The sequence below is a fragment of the Budorcas taxicolor genome, chromosome 8, assembly GCF_023091745.1.
Source record: "Budorcas taxicolor isolate Tak-1 chromosome 8, Takin1.1, whole genome shotgun sequence".
Lineage (NCBI taxonomy): Eukaryota > Metazoa > Chordata > Mammalia > Artiodactyla > Bovidae > Budorcas > Budorcas taxicolor.
The window spans coordinates 29,330,309-29,350,993 of record NC_068917.1 but is presented as its reverse complement, the minus strand read 5'-3'; the positions used below and the strand labels follow the sequence as shown (position 1 = coordinate 29,350,993).

Genomic DNA, 20,685 nt, shown 5'->3' with positions numbered 1-20,685 from the left:
TCTCAATAAATTATGACATGTGTCTCCTACACCCCCCTCCCCAATCCTATTTATATTGGAATGTCCACATGTTTTTCCAGCCAAGTGAGTCAGTGGATATAGAAATATTAATTTATTTGACTGGACGTATTCTGATAGCTTCCCTGGTGGCTCAGACAGTAAAGAGTTTGCCTGCAATACAGGAGACCCAGGTTTGATCCCTGGGTCAGGAAGATCCCCTAGAGCAGGGAATGGCTGCCCACTCTAGTATTCTTGCCTGGAGAATTCTATGGGCAGAGGAACCTGCTGGTGTATGGTCCTTCCATCTCCTTGTACAGAAATTCCATTGATCCTGAAAGGCTGCTTTTTCTCTACATTTCCCCTATCCCCTCTGCTGCTGCTGCTGCTGAGTCACTTCAGTCGTGTCCGGCTCTGTGCGACCCCATAGATGGCAGCCCATCAGGCTCCCCCATCCCTGGGATTCTCCAGGCAAGAACACTGGAGTGTGTTGCCATTGCCTTCTCCCCCCATTCCCTCTAAGCATGTATAATTTCTCCTCTATGGCATCCATAGAGGTCCTGCTCTTCCAATTGAGATCTGGAGGCATGGGACCTGGATGTCTTAGCTCTTCACTTTGCAGCTGTTTGATTTGGCTAAATTATGTAAGCTGAGTCTTAGGTCCTTTATATGTAAATGGAAGAGAACATTACTACTTACCTTACATACTCATCACAATGATTACATGAGTTAACATATGAAAAGTGATTTGTAAACTCAAGTGCTATACAGAAATTGGTAGTATCATTACAGCTAGAGAGCTTTTTGACAGTGTAAGCTATCAGAGTGAACATGTCAGTTACTTAGTCATGTCTGACTCTTTGTGATCCCATGGACTGCAGCACACCAGGCTTCCAGTCCTTCTCCATCTCCTGCAGTTTGCTCAAACTCATGTTCATTGAGTCAGTGATGCCAGCCAACCATCTCGTCCTCTGTCATCCCCTTACCCGCCTTCCCTCAATCTTTCCCAGCATCAGGGTCTTTTCCAATGAGTCCACTCTTTGCATCAAGTGGCCAAAGTATTGGAGCTTCTGCTTTAGCACCAGTCTTTCCAATGAATATTCAGGACTGATTTCCCTTAGGATTGATTGGTTTGATCTCCTTGAAGTCCAAGGGACTCTCAAGAGTCTTCTCTAACACCACAGTTCAAAGGCATCGATTCTTCAACACTCAGTCAGTCCTCTTTGTGATCCAACCCTCACATCCATACATGACTACTGGAAAAACCATAGCTTTGACTATATGGACCTTTGTAAGCAAAGTAATATCTCTGCTTTTAAAATACAATAAGTTTGTCATAGCTTTCCTTTCAAGGAGCAAGTGTTTTTTAATTTCATGGTTGAAGTCACCATCTACAGTGACTTTGGAGACCAAGAAAATAAAGTCTGCCATTGTTTCCATTGTCTCACCATCTATTTGCCATGAAGTGATGAGACCAGATGCCATGATCTTAGTTTTCTGAATGTTGAGTTTAAGCCAACTTTTTCACTCTCCTCTTTCACCTTCATCAAGAGGCTCTTTAGTTCCTCTTCACTTTCTGCCAGAAGGGTGGTGTCATCTGCATATCTGAGGTTATTGATATTTCTCCTGGCAGTCTTGATTCCAACTTGTGCTTCATGCAGCCCAGCGTTTCACATAATGTACTCTGCATATAAGTGAAATGAGCAGGGTGACAATATACAGCCTTGACATACTCCTTTCCCAATTTGGAGCCAGTCTGTTGTTCCATGTCCAGTTCTAACTGTTGCTTCTTGACCTGCAAACAAGTTTCACAGGAGGCAGGTCAGGTGGTCTGGTATTCCCATTTCTCTAAGAATTTTCCACAGTTTGTCATGATCCACACAATGAAAGGCTTTAGGGTGGTCAATGAAGCAGAGGAAGGTGGGGCATGGCACAGTTCAAATTGTAGATGTAGGAAATGCAGGACATGCTCATTTAAGAGCCATGGTTCCATCTATGGGCTTGGGAATCATCTGTCCAGATCAGAGAGCTGACTCTCTGAGGGCAATAAAAATCCCACGGTAAGAAACCAAAGAGAAGAAAAGATGCTCCCTCCCGTCTTCCTCCCCATCCCACCCTTCTAGATTGTCACAGACCTGCTGTTTGACTTCCCTGAGTCATAGAGCAAATTCCCATTGGCTATCTATTTTACATATGGTATTGTAAGTTTCCATGTTACTCTCTCCAAATATCTCACCCTCACCCTCCTCCCATCCCAACTATGTCCATAGGTCTGTTCTCTATGTCTGTTTCTCTATTGCTGCCCTGAAAATAAATTCATCAGTACCTTCTTTTTAGATTCCATATGTGTGCATCAGTACACAATATTTATATTTCTCTTTCCGACTTAGTTCACTCTGTATAATAGGCTCTAGGTTAGTCTACCTTATTAGAACTGACTCAAATGCATTCCTTTTTATAGCTGAGTAGTATTCCATTGTATGAATGTGCCACAGCTTCTTTATGTCAAGAAAAATACTCTTAATTAATTCAACTGATTATCATGGGCTTTCTAGATACTCTGAGTCATGTTTTCTTTCTTTAGGAATTGTTGATTTATCAGTTGTCTTTCTTTTCAAAAAAAAAAATTTATTTACGTATTTATTTTGGTTGCACTGGGTCAGGATCTTCAAGTTTTGCTGTCATGCATGATCTTTTGGTTGCAGTGTTCAAGCTCTTAGTTGCAGCATGTGGGATCCAGTTCCCCAACAACAGACTGAACCCAGGCCCCCTGCATTGGGAGCATAGATTCTTAGCCACTGGCCCAGGGAAGTCCATCTGTTGTCTCTCTTAATGTTTGGGATCTAATAACTGACTCTGTAAATGGTCAGTTGAACGTGGAGTAGAAGACAGTTCTCTAGCGTTTTGTTTCCTATACTGTATTTTTAACCACAATCTCCGTTTAAATTTGCCACATTTGATTGATGAGCTTGCAGTCGGTTATGATTCCATGTCATCCACATCCTGTACTTGCCAACTATTGGGGGAGACAACCCAAACAGGAGAGAGGGACTCTGGAGCCGTGGGGTGGAGAGGGCATGAGACTGGCATCCAGAAATTTACATTTTAGTCTGGATTTTGACACATGAAATATATGCTCTTGGGAAAGTCAGTTTCTCTCTGGGCTCCAGAGGGAGCTAAATTGGATGATTTCTAAGCGTTTTTCAAGCTCTAAAAATTCTGAAATTAGTAACTAGTAACAAAAAAAAGACCTTCTTAGTTTAGTACTCAGTTACTTATAGACCTGATTCTATGCCAGGCACTGCTGGGATTTTAGAATGCAGTGACACCCAAGACAGGTGGTTCTCATCCATGGAGAGTATAGTCTCACGGTGATGTTTTGAGGCTAAAAAGTACTCCGTCAAATGCAGGCAAGAATGGAAAGGATTCACGTGAATATCAGTAGCTTATATGACATATATGGTTTACTTGTACGCTGCCTTTCACTGTAGGCTTTTCAGGTCTTGGCAAGTCCTTCTCTTTCTTTTGGGCTGCTTCCATATGTGCTGTGCCTACAGCTAAGCCCTGTTAGCTGGCTCTCCTGTTCCGGCAGCACTTCCTTGGTGGCTCAGATGGTATAGAATCTGCCTGTAGTGTGGGGGACCTGGGTTCGACCCCCAGGTTAGGAAGATTCCCTGAAGCAGGGAATGGCTACCAACTCCAGTATTCTTGCCTGGAGAATTCCATGGGCTGAGGAGCCTGGCAGGGTACAGTCCATGGAGTCGCAAAGAGCTGGACATGACTGAACAACTTTGGCTTTGCTTCACTTCCTGTTCTAGCCCTTATGGTGGTGTTCACTGCCAAGGCGTCCATGCCTGGGAGGTTGGAAGCACCATGTGGCTGCCTGCAGTGTTTTTACCACTTCTGCCACAGCCCTTCCTTTCCTCCTGGCTCTCCCTGCCCCTTCTTGGTGCTCTTGTATCCCCTGGTACAGTCATTGTCCTTGCTGGGCACTCTTGCTGGTCCATGTAACTGATGCTCAAAATCTTGAGGAACCAGAGCTTCCACCTGGTCAAATGCTTGGCTTCCATCCTTGAGGAGTTTTTAGCACCACGCTAATTTTGTTTTTCACTTACAGACTCCCTCCACTGAGTGACATGTCAGTAGGAATCACTACGCTGAGTGTGTGCATGCATGCTAAGTTGCTTCAGTTGTGTTCAACTCTTTGCAACCCTGTGGACTGTAGCTTGCTAGGCTTTTCTGTACATGGGATTCTTCAGGCAAGAATATTGGGGTGGGTTGCCATGCTCTCCTCCAAGGGATCTTCTCAACCCAGGAATCAAGGCTTCATTTCTTATGTCTCCTGCTTTAGCAGGCACGTTCTTTACCACTAACTCTACCTGGGAAGCCTACACTGATTGTAGGATACATCTTCATTTCTTGGATATCCAAGGCTCTGGGACTTAGACCAAGCTGGGATGAACTCTCCCTCAAGAGGCTCCTCCACCCCTCACGCAGGGAGACCCATCATCTATCAGACATGCCTAGGTCTTAAAATTTAGAGTCACACTGGGATCTCAGCTACTCACAGAAACTCACACGTATTTACATTCATATGTAAATAAAGATACATATGCATATCAAGTGCTTTCATTTCCTTACAAAGATCACGCTTCTTTAATAGGAGCAGAATATTAATGCTCATATAAAGCAATGACAAAGTCATAATACACAAATATATTCAGAATTCCAATTCCCTTTCTCCAAGAAGTACATGGACTGAATTTCAGAAATAACTTGGGAGTTGAGAGATAAAATTTTTAAGGAACCAAGTGCCGTCGGTGTGAAATATGTTGAGAATGACAGAAATTGGTGGAGAGGAAAGAGTGGACATTTAAGAATGCTTGCTATGCATTAAGTGTCAGCCTTCCCATTTCTTGGGTATTTTCTTAAGATACTGAGAAAATATTTGAAGTTCTTTCAGTTACATATACGATATAAATACTGATATACATTTCTCCCATTTTTGAAGTTTGCATTATTTAGACACTGGGCCATGGGGAGGTGTATGTGTAGGGTGTGGTGAACTCAAATATATCTGAGTTACCTTAATGATACTAAAGCACTATCCAGAGAATTGTGCTTTGAATATTTTATAAAGGGGAATACATTTGCATGGATCAAAGCTTTCCTTTTTTTAAAAAATTTTTTCCTTGAAATATTGACACATATTGGTGAGACTTCCAGCCAGGGATAAGAGCAGACTCAAAAGTTTGTGAAATAACAAAAGCTCACTTGCCCACAAAACAACTTATTACTTGGATCCTTTGTATGTGTTAATAATTAAAGTCATCGAGCCACCTGTGGGTGTCTGGTGTCCATCTGCATTTCAGGGCTGAGGGAAGAAGAATGATTAAAGTCAGAGCTCTTGCCCATCCACCAGTTCTGATCCTTATTACTCAGTTTTTTAGAGAATGAACTGAGCCTTCAGTTAAAGAAAGCAGAGAGACGTGTTCTCAGCATTTTTTTGCCATCATGGAGACTGGGTAGCCTTCTTGATACAGATGGGGTGGTGAATTGAAAGCATTAGGTCCAGCTCAGTAGTACCTGGGTCAAAAGAAGAAGAGAAGCTGTGTTAATTTAGACCCAGGGCAGGTGCCAACACAGCGTGAGAAAGCAAGAGATTATTGGTAATAGAGGTGAAGAGGGCAGAGGAAGTCAGAAAAGCCAGCAGCCTGTAATTTGGGCTATCCCCAGTGAAGGAAAGACAAGACACTCAGGTTGGATAGAAAGAGTTTCAGACCATAGTGCAGTGCTAAGAAAGGTTTGGCCAGATAATGGGGGAGTGGGAGGGACGGGGTCTAGAGCTGATGTAAAGTAGGCAAGAGAAAGAGAGACATCTTGCCCTAATTAGTATCTCCATCTTGATTCAGAATGTGAGTGGTACTCTGACTTTAAGTTCCCCTTAGGTAAGCAACTCTTTCAAAAAACCTAGTAATGATGTTGACCTATATGAACATTTACTAAGAAAACAGTGAGAAAAGTTGATTTCTACCACTGCATGTGTCTATAGACACCTTTATGTTCTTCCTTTTTTTTTTTTAAATTCTCCTCCAGCTGCTCAATTCTGTCCCTTAATTCTTGGCATGAGTGAGGGTTTCATTTTAAATATCAAATTTAATGCATAGACACACACACACCCACACACACATGCACAATTTGGAAACTATGCCTGTTTCTCCTTGTCTTTAGGAGATGTGACAATTATGTGCCCACCCACCCACCTAGGAATAGAGCACAGACGATTCCACCTTGTCTATGCGTTCTTTTGTTATCTAAGTGTAGATCTAAGCGTAGAGTCATAGCTTTCATCAGTATTCTGAAGCCGATTGACTTTTGAATTCTGGAAATTGCACTCTGTTCCCCTTTTGAGAGGAATGGAATAGAATGAAATCAGGGACAAGAGAGTTGGCTTTATATTTGAAGAAAGTTATTTGAGTTTGTTAAGTTATTTGGCTGTTTTTCCATCTTACATATGCCAAAGGAGATATCTGAAAACCCACATATATTCTCTTCCCTGTCCTTAGGAAGGCAATTTATGTTCCTCATCTGAAAAGATAAGAGCTTGGTGAAGATGGTCTCTAAAATTCTCAGCACTTTTGTTTCAGCACCCATGTTTCTTACAAGTGATAGAAATGGACAGCTTAGCCACAGACCAAGCCTGTATTGTACACAGCGCGTCGCCCCGGGTGGATTCCTTCTAATAGCTAATAGCTTTACTGTTTCTTTTCCCTCTAGTACTGTGAAGGTAAACTTCTCCACATTGTTCATTTTGAAAATTGTGTTTTTTTAAAAGCATCACTGGCTCGTCAAGATCAATATCCATCTCCTTTAAAGATAAAGTAGATTATTTTTTAAGGATAACATTTTCCCCTCCTGTAAAGATCTAGTGTAATAGAGTTTCTTTTCATTGATATTCTGGGACAGATCTTTAAATTCAACTACATCTGGTCACCTTGTCTCAAACCATATTATAGCTGTTTCTCTAAATCAGACCTGAACTAAGTAGGAACATCTGTACCAAGAATTATGAGGCCCAGCTGAACATTTTGGACCAGCATGTCCCATCTCACTTCTTTCTGCTTTAACCTTTCAGCAATTATCTTTACAATCCTTAGAAATAATAATTAAAGTTGGTCAAAGAACAAACAGAATCCTGAGATGGTTACTAAGTTCTGAACACCAGGTATATAAATGTCAGTGGCTTAAATATGGCTATAAGAATGTTTTTATTAACTTCCCCCACTCATCTTCTCAAGATCATGTTTATCCCTTCCTTTGAGGGAGTGTAATACTGCTAATCAGCTTGCATAGTTGGCAGCCCTTAACTGGGACACCTGAAGCTACTTCAAGAATCTTTTGCTTTTCATAGACAAACTGTACAAGTAGGTATGAATATAGGTCTAGGGGTCTTCACAGAGTCTCTGTTTAAAAAGATTTAGTCACCCGCCCCCCAACCTGACAACTGAAAATACATTCAAAGATAAGGAGATGATGTTAAGAGTGGACCTTTTCAACAATGTAGGCAGTTTCTTCATTGACACTGCCTACCTGCTCTTTGTACAAATTTGTGAATGTATGCGGGCAGAATTGCTGACCTCAAGCATGATATGCTTGTGGAGCCTCTTCAATTGGGTGACTCTGAGTTTGGAGACATGTATAAATATTTTGGTGCATTGTTCTCATAAACCTCTGAAATTGAGGAAATGTCTTTAGTAAGACCATCCCCATGGAAAAGAAATGCAAAAAAGCAAAATGGCTGTCTGGGGAGGCCTTACAAATAGCTGTGAAAAGAAGAGAAGTGAAAAGCAAAGGAGAAAAGGAAAGATATAAGCAACTGAATGCAGAGTTCCAAAGAATAGCAAGAAGAGATAAGAAAGCCTTCTTCAGCGATCAGTGCAAAGAAATAGAAGAAAACAACAGAATGGGAAAGACTAGAGATCTCTTCATGAAAATTAGAGATACCAAGGGAACATTTCATGCAAAGATGGGCACGAAAAGGACAGAAATGGTATGGACCTAACAGAAGCAGAGGATATTAAGAAAAGGTGGCAAGAATACACAGAAGAACTGTACAAAAAATATCTTCACGACCCAGATAATCACGATGGTGTGATCACTCACCTAGAGCCAGATATCCTGAAATGTGAAGTCAAGGGGTCCTTAGAAAGCATCACTACGAACAAAGCTAGTGGAGGTGATGGAATTCCAGTTGAGCTGTTTCAAATCCTGAAAGATGATGCTGTGAAAGTGCTGCACTCAATATGCCAGCAAATTTGGAAAGCTCAGCAGTGGCCACAGGACTGGAAAAGGTCAGTTTTCATTCCAATTCCAAAGAAAGGCAATGCCAAAGAATGCTCAAACTACCGCACAATTGCACTCATCTCACACACTAGTAAAGTAATGCTCAAAATTCTCCAAGCCAGGATTCAGCAATACATGAACCATGAACTTCCAGATGTTCAAGCTGGTTTTAGAAAAGACAGAGGAACCAGAGATCAAATTGCCAACATCTGCTGGATCATGGAAAAAGCAAGACAGTTCCAGAAAAACATCTATTTCTGCTTTATTGACTATGCCAAAGCCTTTGACTGTGTGGATCACAATAAACTGTGGAAAATTCTGAAAGAGATGGGAATACCAGACCACCTGACCTGCCTCTTGAGAAACCTATATGCAGGTCAGGAAGCAACAGTTAGAACTGGACATGGAACAACAGACTGGTTCCAAATAGGAAAAGGAGCACATCAAGGCTGTATATTGTCACCCTGCTTCTTTAACTTATATGCAGAGTACATCATGAGAAATGCTGGACTGGAAGAAGCACAAGCTGGAATCAAGATTGCCAGGAGAAATATCAATACCCTCAGATATGCAGATGACACCACCCTTATGGCAGAAAGTGAAGAGGAGCTAAAAAGCCTCTTGATGAAAGTGAAAGAGGAGAGTGAAAAATTGGCTTAAAGCTCAACATTCAGAAAATGAAGATCATGGCATCCAGTCCCATCACTTCATGGGAAATAGATGGGGAAACAGTGGAAACAGTGGCAGACTTTATTTTTTTGGACTCCAAAATCACTGCAGATGGTGACTGCAGCCATGAAATTAAAAGACGCTTACTCCTTGGAAGAAAAGTTATGACCAACCTAGATAGCATATTGAAAAGCAGAGACATTACTTTGCCAACAAAGGTCCGTCTAGTCAAGGCTATGGTTTTTCCAGTGGTGATGTATGGATGTGAGAGTTGGACTGGGAAGAAAGCTGAGCAGCAAAGAATTGATGCTTTTGAACTGTGGTGTTGGAGAAGACTCTTGAGAGTCCCTTGGACTGCAAGGAGATCTAACCAGTCCATTCTAAAGGAGATCAGCCCTGGGATTTCTTTGGAAGGAATGATGCCAAAGCTGAAACTCCAGTACTTTGGCCACCTCATGTGAAGAGTTGACTCATTGGAAAAGACTCTGATGCTGGGAGGGATTGGGGGCAGGAGGAGAAGGGGATGACAGAGGATGAGATGGCTGGATGGCATCACAGACTTGATCGATGTGAGTCTGAGTGAACTCCGGGTGTTGGTGATGGACAGGCAGGCCTGGCGTGCTGCGATTCATGGGGTCACAAAGAGTTGGACATGACTGAGCGACTGAACTGAACTGTACTGATGCTAATAATGTTTTCCTATCCTTGACAATTGAGTTACTCTTCAGTCATTTCCCCATCTTACTGTGTTACAATATTCCAACCAGGCAGGAGGTTAGTGGGGTTAATGGAAAGGAGCCACTGAGAGTAGATTGCATTTTTTCCCCATAGCATTTGAATCTGTTAGAGCAGTCCTGCCAGAGACAGGCTATAAAATGATTGATTTCCTTCCAAAAACCAGGACCCTTTTTTATTGCCATGTAGAATTTACTAAACTCAGTTTGTTTCCAAACCTGATCTTTAACCAAGTTGGAGAGATCTATACTTTTATTTTAAATCTACTTAATTGATTTATTCCTGAAGTTTCACCTGGGACTATTTTCATTTTTGGTCTAAGGTAACTATATCAATATTTTAAGGGCTAGTGATAGGATATTCATTTTTTGGCTCAATTTTCTTCAAACCAGAAGTTACTTATGCTTTCATTTTGGGAACATGTTTTCTCTTTCTTCCCTTGGTCTCTGAGGAGCTTTGAGGAGTTTTGAGGATCCAATGGTAATGATATTGGGTTGCACGGCTACACTGGGGACATTTGATTGAGTCAATATAAGGTCTCACTGGGGACTTTCCTGGTGGCTCAGACAGTAGAGAATCCGCCTGCAAGGCAGGAGAACATCCCTGGGTCAGGAAGATCCCTTGGAGAAGGGAATCCCATGGAGATCCTCTGGAGAAGGCTACCCACTCCAGTATTCTTGCTTGGAAAATTCCATGGACAGAGTCTGGTAGGCTACAGTCCTAGGAGTCACAAAGAGTTGGACACAACTGAGTGAATTTCATTTTTTCACTTCAAGGTCTCATTATTTCTCCCTGTTACTTAGCAGCAACTCTCAGAACTGGAGCTAGAGATTTTTTTTGGCTCCAAGGAAAGTTTCTATACAGTTATTCATTCAATAAACACTTCTGTGTCCCCTTTGTGCCAAGAACTCATAACCCTGACCCAATCATTTCACTATCCACTGGTATTTAAATATAGGTGTGTATTCAGATAACACAGCGACCAGCTACTTAAGTAGTTTAAATTGTTATTCTAATCTGGTCAGAATTTACAACTTCACTATCTTCATTCTTAGTAAACTGTGAACCAAAATATGGGCGTAAATATACTTTATAGAATCCTTTTGGTAGGAAAAAAGATTTAACTGTGTGGTTTTCAGTGCTGCACTTTGTAAGTAATACAGAAACCTGAATTCTACCCATGGGACAAAAGTTTGGCTACGTTTAAGTTTTCACAGAAAAACTAAATGAAGAAAGACAAACAATAAAATGATAATGTGAGGGCATGTTTGTATGTTTAAACTTCTATTATTTCTGCATCCTTTTCTCTCAGCCTGTTAGGAAATGGCTGTGTCTCCTGGAGTTATGAGAACATTATAGCCACTTAAAACTTCTGGCCTTAATCCACTGCCGTCATCAACATTACCATTTCTATAGAAATGATGACTCTTCCTGAATGACGTAGAGGTAAACCAGTTGTTGTATATTTTAACCTTCCAAATTCTAGTCACAATTCATAGGGAAAACTTGTAAGAAGTAGGAAATTCTAAGGGGGTGGGGAGAGGTAATCTTTTCTTACTACAAGCATGTGAATGGTGAGCAGACAAGTCAGAATACTAACCAGTGTTCTCTGGATCCACTGAAAGGGGAGGCAAGCCAAGGAGGATGTTTGGTGCTGGATTATGATGGAAGCGAGCTTTAAATAGAAGACAAAGCTATCATAGATATAGTTTCTGACTGTGTCCAAAAGCCAATTGCAAACACTTTTCTTACTATTCGGTGACTTCTGTTTCCAACTACCTTTACCTCCTTTTTCCCTCTAATGGGATAGAGAAGAGAGAGTTAGTTGGAAACTTCCTTGTTCCCTGTATTTACCTATGTCCCTCCCTAAAATCTCTGCATGGTTGATGGCTCAGGCCCATAGAGAAAACATATACCACAACAATAAATTGCTTCCATGCTTTCCTGGATCTAATGAGATTCTATTCTGGGAGCTGGTATGTCTACATTCCTGGATTCTCTAAGGAGTACTTTGGTGTGCCAACGAGTAGAAAGAGGAGTCCATGAAGAAGGAAATCAGACTGCAATTGGAGAAGCAGTCTTCATCATAGGGTACAAATTCAAGCACATAGCAGTCTTCATGCTTTCTGAGGAGCAGTCCTTATGGGTCTAGAAATCCCGTAGAAACAGATAGGCATGATGATTTTTTATAGGTATGAATATTAGTAATGATTGTTTCTTGCCTTATTTATCTAGGTGAATAACAAAGTGAGAATCTTGCAGAGTCTTTAGTTTTAAGAGGCATTGTTTCTGGTCCCTAGTCCTAACATAGCCACTGGCAATGAAAATTCTTCCACTTCTCACATTTCTGTTTTTCCATCTGTGAAAGTAACACTTCTGAACCATAAAATGCTATGAGATGCCAGTTTTGAAGCATTTTATGATATGCCAACTACCTTATAAGTGCAAGGGAAGTTTTGACATATCGAATGTGAAGTATTTTCAAAACCCCAAATCAAGAAACCTGGTCTGACCATTGGACATAGACTTTTTACGGGGATGATCCAGAGAGATGATATGGGGTGGGAGGTGGGAGGGGGGTTCAGGATTGGGAACTCATGTACACCCATGGCGGATTCATGTCAATATATGGCAAAACCAATAGAGTATTGTAAAGCAAAATAAAGTAAAAATAAAAATTTTTTTAAAAAGAAAGAAATAGAGTTTTTAATGTCTCAGCCTGGAAATTTTCAAGTTTCATTCAACATTTAGTTGCGTTCAGGGGCTGGGATTGGCCATGTTCTCTGTTCTCAAGGAACTATTTGTCGTAAGTTGGATGTAGTGCTGTTAGCAGTGAATTTTCATAGAAGCCAATGAAAGGAAGCCTAAATATGATGAAAGTCAGTAATAACTTTGGGTTCTCCTTGTTGACATTTTCTGTTGGCATAAATGGGCCATTCTAGATGGACCCATGTTCCATGTTAAGAATCAGTGCTCCCAGGGTCATACCTTCTCTTTCTCCATACTTTTTCTTGGCAAGCTCATTCATGCCAAGTATCATCACCTCCCCACATGATGCCAACCCCTACATATCATCTCCAGACAAATTTTTTTCTGAGGACCGAAGCTCTGCTTTCTTTGCCCAAATCACCTCATTCTCCACTTCTCTGGAATAAAATTCCTGATCTAACCCATGTACTTGTTTCTGTTCCTCTATTTTCCATTTTGTTGAAGGTGCTACTATCCACTGTGCTCTTCTGCTCAAATTCAGACAGAAAATGTGGACATAACCTGAGACTTGTGTTGAGCATTCAGTTAGCCACCAAATCTTATGATACTTCCCTTCCCCACCAGTCCCTTGTTGTTGTTGTTTAGTTGCTAAGCCATGGCCAACTCTTTTGTGACCCCATGGGCAGTAGCCTGCCAGGCTCCTCTGTCCATGGGATTTCCCAGGGAAGAATACTGGAGTGGGTTGCCATTTCCTTCTCCAGGGGATCTTCCCAACCCAGGGATCAAACCCACATTTCCTGCATTGACAATCAGATTCTTTACTACTGAGCCACCAGGGTCTTAGTAAATTCTCATCTAAATAATTGTAGTGATCGGAAACTTTTTACCTCATCTCCAGTCTTACCTCCTTAGGACTACCTGCACTCACTTCTAAACTTATAAGTCCACTTCTGAGACACTGGCTGTTAAAGTCTGTCCGTGACCATGAGTCATGATTGGGCCCCTGCCCACTGTACACATTCTGTTCCAATCCAATTTTTCATTGGGTAATTAAGGTAGATTAACCCCCAGTAAGGAATAGTCTCTGATACGCTTAGTGGTTCAAACACAGTAGATTAGCTGCTTTTTTTACATTTTTTATTGTCGTATAGTTGATCTTACAATATTCTACGGTCAGTCCCCTACATGCTAACCTTGACATTGCAGGCTTTCAGAGAATGTGCATTCCGTCACCATCAGGCTCCATCAACCTCAGGCATGAGTGAGACTGCGGTTTGCCGCCTGTCTCCGGTTGCTGATGATCCTTCAGCTCTCCCATCTCCCACCTCCTCTCCTTCCTCCAGTCAGTAACTCTTCTTGTCTGTTCACTCGATGCCAGCCCCTGTATGCCAGCTGTCGTACTGTACTACTGTACTTTTCAAGGTATTGTGCTATAAGATTAAAAATATTGTCTTTATTCTCTGTATGTTTGGTCTTTTTGTGTTTGTGTGTGTGTGTGAAAAGTATAAACCTGTTATAGTATAGTACTACAGTCTAGTCAGTTGAGTTAGTTAGATCCTTAGACTAACTTTGTTGGATTTATGAAGAAAGAAAACTTACAAAAGTGCTCTAAGAACAGAACTCATTCGTATGATGAGGACTTACTGTATTCGTTTTGGTGTACACATAGCGTTTCAATACTTTCAGACACTATACTCCATTTAAAGTTACTATAAAGTAATGGCTATATTTCTCTGTGCCATACAATCCACCCTTGTGGTTTATTTTACATGTAGTGGTTTCTATCTTTTAGTTTTCTATCCTTATTTTCCCCTCCATTCCTCTTCCCTCTCACATTACAATATTAGGTAGTGAACAGGTCATGGGTTGGCTTCTTGCATGAAGTTGTTCAGGGAACCAGCTAACGGAACCTCAGTGACCTTTAAGGGCCTCCAAAATTTTCCTGAGGCTCTCCCCATTCTAAACAGACTTGAGGCAAAAGAGCATGGAGGAGGATAATAGGGAGATTTTTATGGGCCTGGTGGTATCACCCATCACTTCCACTAGCTAAAACTGTCTCAACCACCTTATCTGCAAAGGAAACTTAGAAATCATACTCTAGACATGTGCAAAGATGATGAGAAGATGGTGGCTTTTGGGACCATCTACTTGTCTCTACCACATCCGTGTACTCATTAGATAGCTATGCCCTGCAAGGAGGAAATATGTGCTATAGTGGAGCTCTTGACACATGATAAACCTGAGTAAATGTGTGTACACATGAATGAACGAAAGCATCAATAAGATAAAGGACTACTCTGGATTTAAATAATCTAAAAATCTGCTTGAAATAGAAGTATAAAATTTATATGTTTATATATCTTTATATATTTATGTATCACCTTCATCATAATGATGTTTATAAAACACACAGAATATAATTATTATTGTCCATAGTTAACAGAGATTTTCAAAACCACATAATGTTGACCAAGTTAATTTGGGTAGTTTAAATTGTTTAATTAGTAATAGCATTCATGAATAGAAATTAAATTAAAAACATATGCACATGATATCTATAGGGGGGAAATGGTTATAATTACATTCATCTAACATATATTCTTCTCTTTTTCCAGGATTAAACTGAATTTTAGCTTAATGAATTCCTTCTGCCCTAGTGTCACATAATAGTATTTGATAGTTGAGCATTTGGTGAGAATTGTATGACTTATAAAGTGTCAACATTCTTGGGAAAAATAAATGGGCAGAGATGCTTTCTAAAACAAATACACAGTTATGGTTGAGAATTAAAGTATAAACCAAATGGACAAGGTGTTTGCTGATTGTCTTTCATTTTTTTAGTATTGAATATTCAGTCTTTTTATCTGACATCTCACTGTCTCTTTGGAGAATATTTGAGTCATTTCTGTTTATTTCTTTAATTAGTTTAATAAAAGAAGCATGTCTTACACAGGCAAAAAAATTCTTGCAAAGAAAGTGTGAAGTTTATTAGTCTTCTCTCCTGATTGTAGCTTTTAAGAACTATAGCACTGCATGACTACAGATGGTCACCGTTTTTAATAGTAAAGTTAAATTCTAAATAGCCTGTGATATTTGGAGAAATGATTCATAAAATATGAGGTTCACTAGTGATCAGCATATATTAGTCTTTTTGAAAACAAGAAAGTCAACACACATCAATTCTAGTTTACTTAAAATTTTAATCTTTATCTTTTCCAAAAAGGGAGTTGCACAAATGCAGCCAACCCATATCTAGAACTTGAACAGCTGTGAGTGATCCTGAATACGAAGACATGAATTTGGAATATACCCAACAGTAGCTGGGGTATCCTGCAAGCTTCTGAGCAGGGAAATTACATAGTCAAGATGGGTTTTTGAAGTATATTTAATTTGTAGAGTCAATAAATGGTTGACCCTGATGAGAAAAGAACTAAGAGAAATTAATCTTAAATGTAACAGGTATTAGGTTGGCCAGATGGATGCATTTCCAAGGACCAGTCTTTTAGATTCTACCTCTACTTGTATCTTTCTGGTTAGTTCTTACGAAACAGTTTAGGAGAGGAAATGAGATAACCTCTCGTTACACCCTGCCTCTTGATGATTCTATCAGATTTCTCTTGCTGCCATAATGAATTACTACAGACTTGAATGCTGAAAACAACACAGAAGTATTACCTCACAATTTTTCCAGGTCAGAAGTCTAGCAAGGCATGAATGACTGAATTCTCTGCTCAGAGTCTCACTGGGCTAAAATCAAAGTGTTGGCCAAAAATTTATTTCTCCAGGTCAAGGATCCTCTTCCAAGCTCCTTCATAGTTGGCAGAACTCATTTTCTTTTCACGCTTCCCTCATGGTCCCCCCCATCTTCAAGCCAGCAGTGGCTTATCACCCTTGGAAGCTCCCTGACTTCCTCTTCTGCCCTCAGTCCAGAGAAAGCTCTGTTTTTAAGGCTTCCTATGATTGTACTGGGCCCATTTGGAAAATCTAAGATACTAACCCTACCTTGAAGTTGACAAACTTAATTTTATCTGTAAGTTTGTCATGTTAAGCAATGTATTCACAGAGATGACAAAAGGGAGTGAGGGGCCCAAGACTCTGTCCACCACAGTGATACTGACTGTACTATGTAATAACAGAAGCCATTTACATATGAATTATAGAAAAATTATACTATCCAAAAGATGGCAGGTTTAAAATTATTTTAATTTGTTACGAACTATTGCAGACATTCAGGAACGCTATGAAATTAATATGATGAACACCCATATATTCCTTACCAATATTGCCAATACCATGAAAAGGTAAAAAAGTTAAAATAATATGAACATAATATGGAGATCATTTAATACTTATCTATAGATATTATGAATGTGGTCAAAGAGCTTTAGGTATGTTAAAAGGTTAGGTTTTTATTTGTTCCTTGTGCTTTCAATGGTAATAGTGGCTCTTATTTTAAAATTTAAATTGTTGTGTTTAATTTCTGCTGTACATCACAGTGACTGTTATACATACATATATATTCTTTTTTATGTCCTTTTCCATTGTGGTTTTTATGGGATATTGAATATAGTTCCCCATGCTATACAGTAGGACTTTGTTGTTTATCCATCCTATACATATTAGTTCACATCTGCTAATCCCAATCTCCCAATCCTTTTTTCTACCCACCTTCCCATTGGCAGCCGTAAGTCTGTTCTCTCTAAATGTATGAATGTGTTTCTGTTTCACATATATGCTCATTTGTGTGGTATTTAAATTCCACATATAAGTGATATTCTATGGTGTTTGTGTTTCTGACTTACTTCACTTAGTATGATCATCTCCAAGGCCCATCCATGTTATTCCAAATGGCAATAATGGCTGTTCCTTATTAAAAGCTTACTATATGCAAGTCCTTGTACAAAGTACTTAACATATATTATCTCCTGTCCTCTCAGTGATCCAGTAATATGATATCTTTCCAGCTTTGTGATGAGTAAACTGAGGCTCAGAAACAGAGATGGTAGGAGGCCTGGGTGAATAGATACCAGTCCTTGAATTTCTAGAAGTTACTTAACAATTTGTCCTTCGCCAGAGGTTTGAGTAACTCAGTAGTAAAATGAGATAATGAACACAAAAGGGCTTTAGATTCAGCTTTGTATTTGAGTGCTGGTTTCAGCACTTACCAACTTGGCAAATTCCTGAAACCCTTTTGCCTCCAGTTCCTAATTTGTAAAGTGTGGCTAATAACAGACACCTCCTGGGGCTGGTGCCAGATAACACGTGTAAAGAACCTGGTATGTGATAAGCTCTAGATAAAAATTCTCCAGTGCCTCCCACCAGAGCAGCTAAAATGCATCTGGTTCTGTGAAGTCCTGGAATAATTCAGGAAGTCTGATGTGGGTGCAGGCCAGCTCCTACACCCCTGCCATTTGTTTGCAGGACATAAGGATCTACCTAGATGCTCAGAGAAGACTAGGGATGGATCCCTTTGGGTACAAGACCCCTAGTGTGAGGCATACACATGGATATTCCAATGGAATAAGTCTAGGAGCCTGACTATGCTTGACTTGGCCTCAAAGATAACTTAAAATCACTAAATTTTGACATTGTACGCCAGTCAATTAAGATGTGCCAACTTAGCAGGAGACTTTCCTGGCATCCATCCAACAAGCCACATGCCAGAATGTTCTAGTGGCTCTCACATGAATATGTATTTCTGTGCATCGTTTCTGATTGCCCTAATCAGACTTGAAATGAATCCAAGAGGTTTCTGCAACCCCGAGATATTAATTTCTCAGTGCCCCCTCCCTCTGGGCTCAATCTGAAGGCTTAATTCGGCTCACTTATCTCTCTAGGTATGTGGAGACCAAAGCCAAGGGGCTGTTTTCCTAAGGGAATTTACACTGATTCGAAGAGAGAGTCTACATGAAGATTTCCTGTCTGACCTCTTGAATAGTCACAAAACTGAAGACACGGTACAGTGCCTCTTCTATTTATTCTTAGAAACAAAAGCTCAGTTGCTAATTCTGCCTCGTGGTGGTGGTTGGTTTTAGCAAATCTAAAGAGGTTTGGATGGTATTTTCTCATATCCATTGGCAGGAGAGGGAAGCAGAGTGACAGGGCAGTGGACAGACTGCCTGGGGCAACTTTCTCACTTTTCTTGTGTCCGATGACCTTCGAATATTTTACTGGAATGGTAAAGTTTGTATGGGGCAGCATGTGGAGGATTCACACGAAAATAACTGATGTTTTGCCAACGAGTCTGAACTTGAAATAATTTAAATGAGTGAGGACAAAAAGGAAATTAATATGTAAAGCCCAAATTGTGGTATGGGTCAGTAGCAATGCCACCATCTTCCAATCCTGGCTTCTTTGTGGATATTTTTACTTCAAAGTGTTGGTCATATTTATTTTACAAAAATTTGTTTCGTCTGTTGGTGGTTTGGGAAGAAAAATGAAAGTCTAAAAAATGAGCTCTCAAATGAAAGCAAGGGATAGAGTTGACTGGAGATGTCAAGATGTAAATTCCTCTCTATTTGCAAATCAAGCCGTGATTTGTAAGTTGTACTTGGGGTGAGAATGGGATAGATAGCTTCTAAAAGTTCAAAATGTGGCTCTTCATAGTGATGACCTTGTACTCAGAAGTACATTAAAATTAGAGGATGATGTGTGCACAATAAGTCAGTGGATTTCTTGTCCAGTCATAAAATGGTAGGATCCCAGAAGATAATGTATAAGAATACCTCCAAAAAATTACACCTCCTCTACCCTGCATTCTTATGGTCCTCTCTCAAGAAGGTGTTTTGGCATATATATCTCATCAACTTCTCTTCTAGACACTGAGTAAATTAGGTCTCCCAGTGGTCACTCACAGGCCGTCTTCACTGTTTATGTCATTTCCACCTTCTCTGTGATGGACATTTACATTCTTTTCAAAGTTTGTGCCCAAGCTGTTAGCTACCAGGGTTCTTGGCCTCCCTAATCAATAGAAATTGATCAAAGTCTGGACAAGAAATTCAGGCAAGGCTTTAATGGGGCCCTTGCTGTAGCAAGGGGGAATGTAAACAAGCAACAGGTTCCCTTGCTAGCTTGCTCACTGGGGCGGGGGTGGGGCACGAGCTGGTTCCTTACATAGGGTAAGGGACCGGATGTGTCCAGGGGTTGGACCTGAGGGGTGTCCTTGGTAGTTTCCTTACCCCTTAGTTGCTATTGTATGCAGAGGGCATGCGCAGTAACCTGCTTGTGTTCCCGAACCCCTGTTTTTTCTCCCAGCTCCTCAGAAGGGGCAGTTGAGCTTTTTGGTCTCTTTGTTTCTCGTTGTCCAGATTTGCTCCAATTGTGCATGTATGTTAGTTATTTTCAGTCCCTTATAGTTTGTTTACATTTTGTTGCTCAAGGAGACTTTTGTCCAGGTACAAGCATTGCAGCAAAGGGTCCTAGGTCCCAGCCTCTCTCAGAGTGGGCAGGAATGGTACTGAAATTTCCCAAGTGTACTATCATTTATTTTCAAATGCTTCATATAATCTATTTTATTTATATATGTATATTAAACTCTGAAAATGTAGAGGCTGCGTTTTGAACTTTAACTGTTTGCTCAAAGCTTTCTTGGTGATCTACTATGGGACACACACATTGCCAGCAAAGTTTTATGATTTCTTTAATGAATGTTATCTTGTAATTACATTTTAATTTTGTCCCATTTGATGTTACTCAGTGTCTGACGTAGGTTAGCTCATTTTGGACTTGATTTATGCAAAAGTTCTAGAAAGTGCTGCTATGCGGATACTCTATGCAAACTTCATGTGTAAGTCTAATTATTACATAATTTATACCATAAAGGAAATTGAATAATATGAGCTAATTATGAACATAATGGAATTATCTAAGCAGTGCCACTAAAAACAATGTTTGTCATTTGGCAAGCATTGAAGGTATCCCAAACATTATTATTACATGGTATTACGTTGATTTACATCATAATGAAAACTGCATGCTGCCAAATTTCCTCAAACTTACTGAGGTCACAAGTAGTTGAGTGGGTGGAAGCATTTAAGCTGAAAGAGAAATTACTGACCACCACAAATGGTCAGAACTGGAGTTGTATTAAGAACATGTGAGGGAAAAGGAAAAGGCAAAGCTTCCTGAATACCAGAAACTAGTTGAGCCTCCTAAGTTTATGAAATTCTAACAATTTCTTCGGAGGGTGTGTCTCTCTATCTGAGAACTTCGTTTGGCCCACAGGCTATAAAA

At 40.2% G+C, this 20,685-nt stretch overlaps 1 protein-coding gene across 1 annotated transcript in view; it reads left to right on the top strand.

Annotated features, from left to right (window-relative positions):
* The window catches only part of ADAMTSL1 (ADAMTS like 1), a 1,100,541-nt gene that overhangs the window by 280,075 nt on the left and 799,781 nt on the right, over positions 1-20,685 (top strand). Inside the window, exon 2 of the mRNA XM_052645042.1 lies at positions 18,291-18,410. Within this exon, the coding sequence (XP_052501002.1) occupies positions 18,291-18,410 (120 nt within the window). The remainder of the gene's footprint in view (positions 1-18,290; positions 18,411-20,685) is intronic.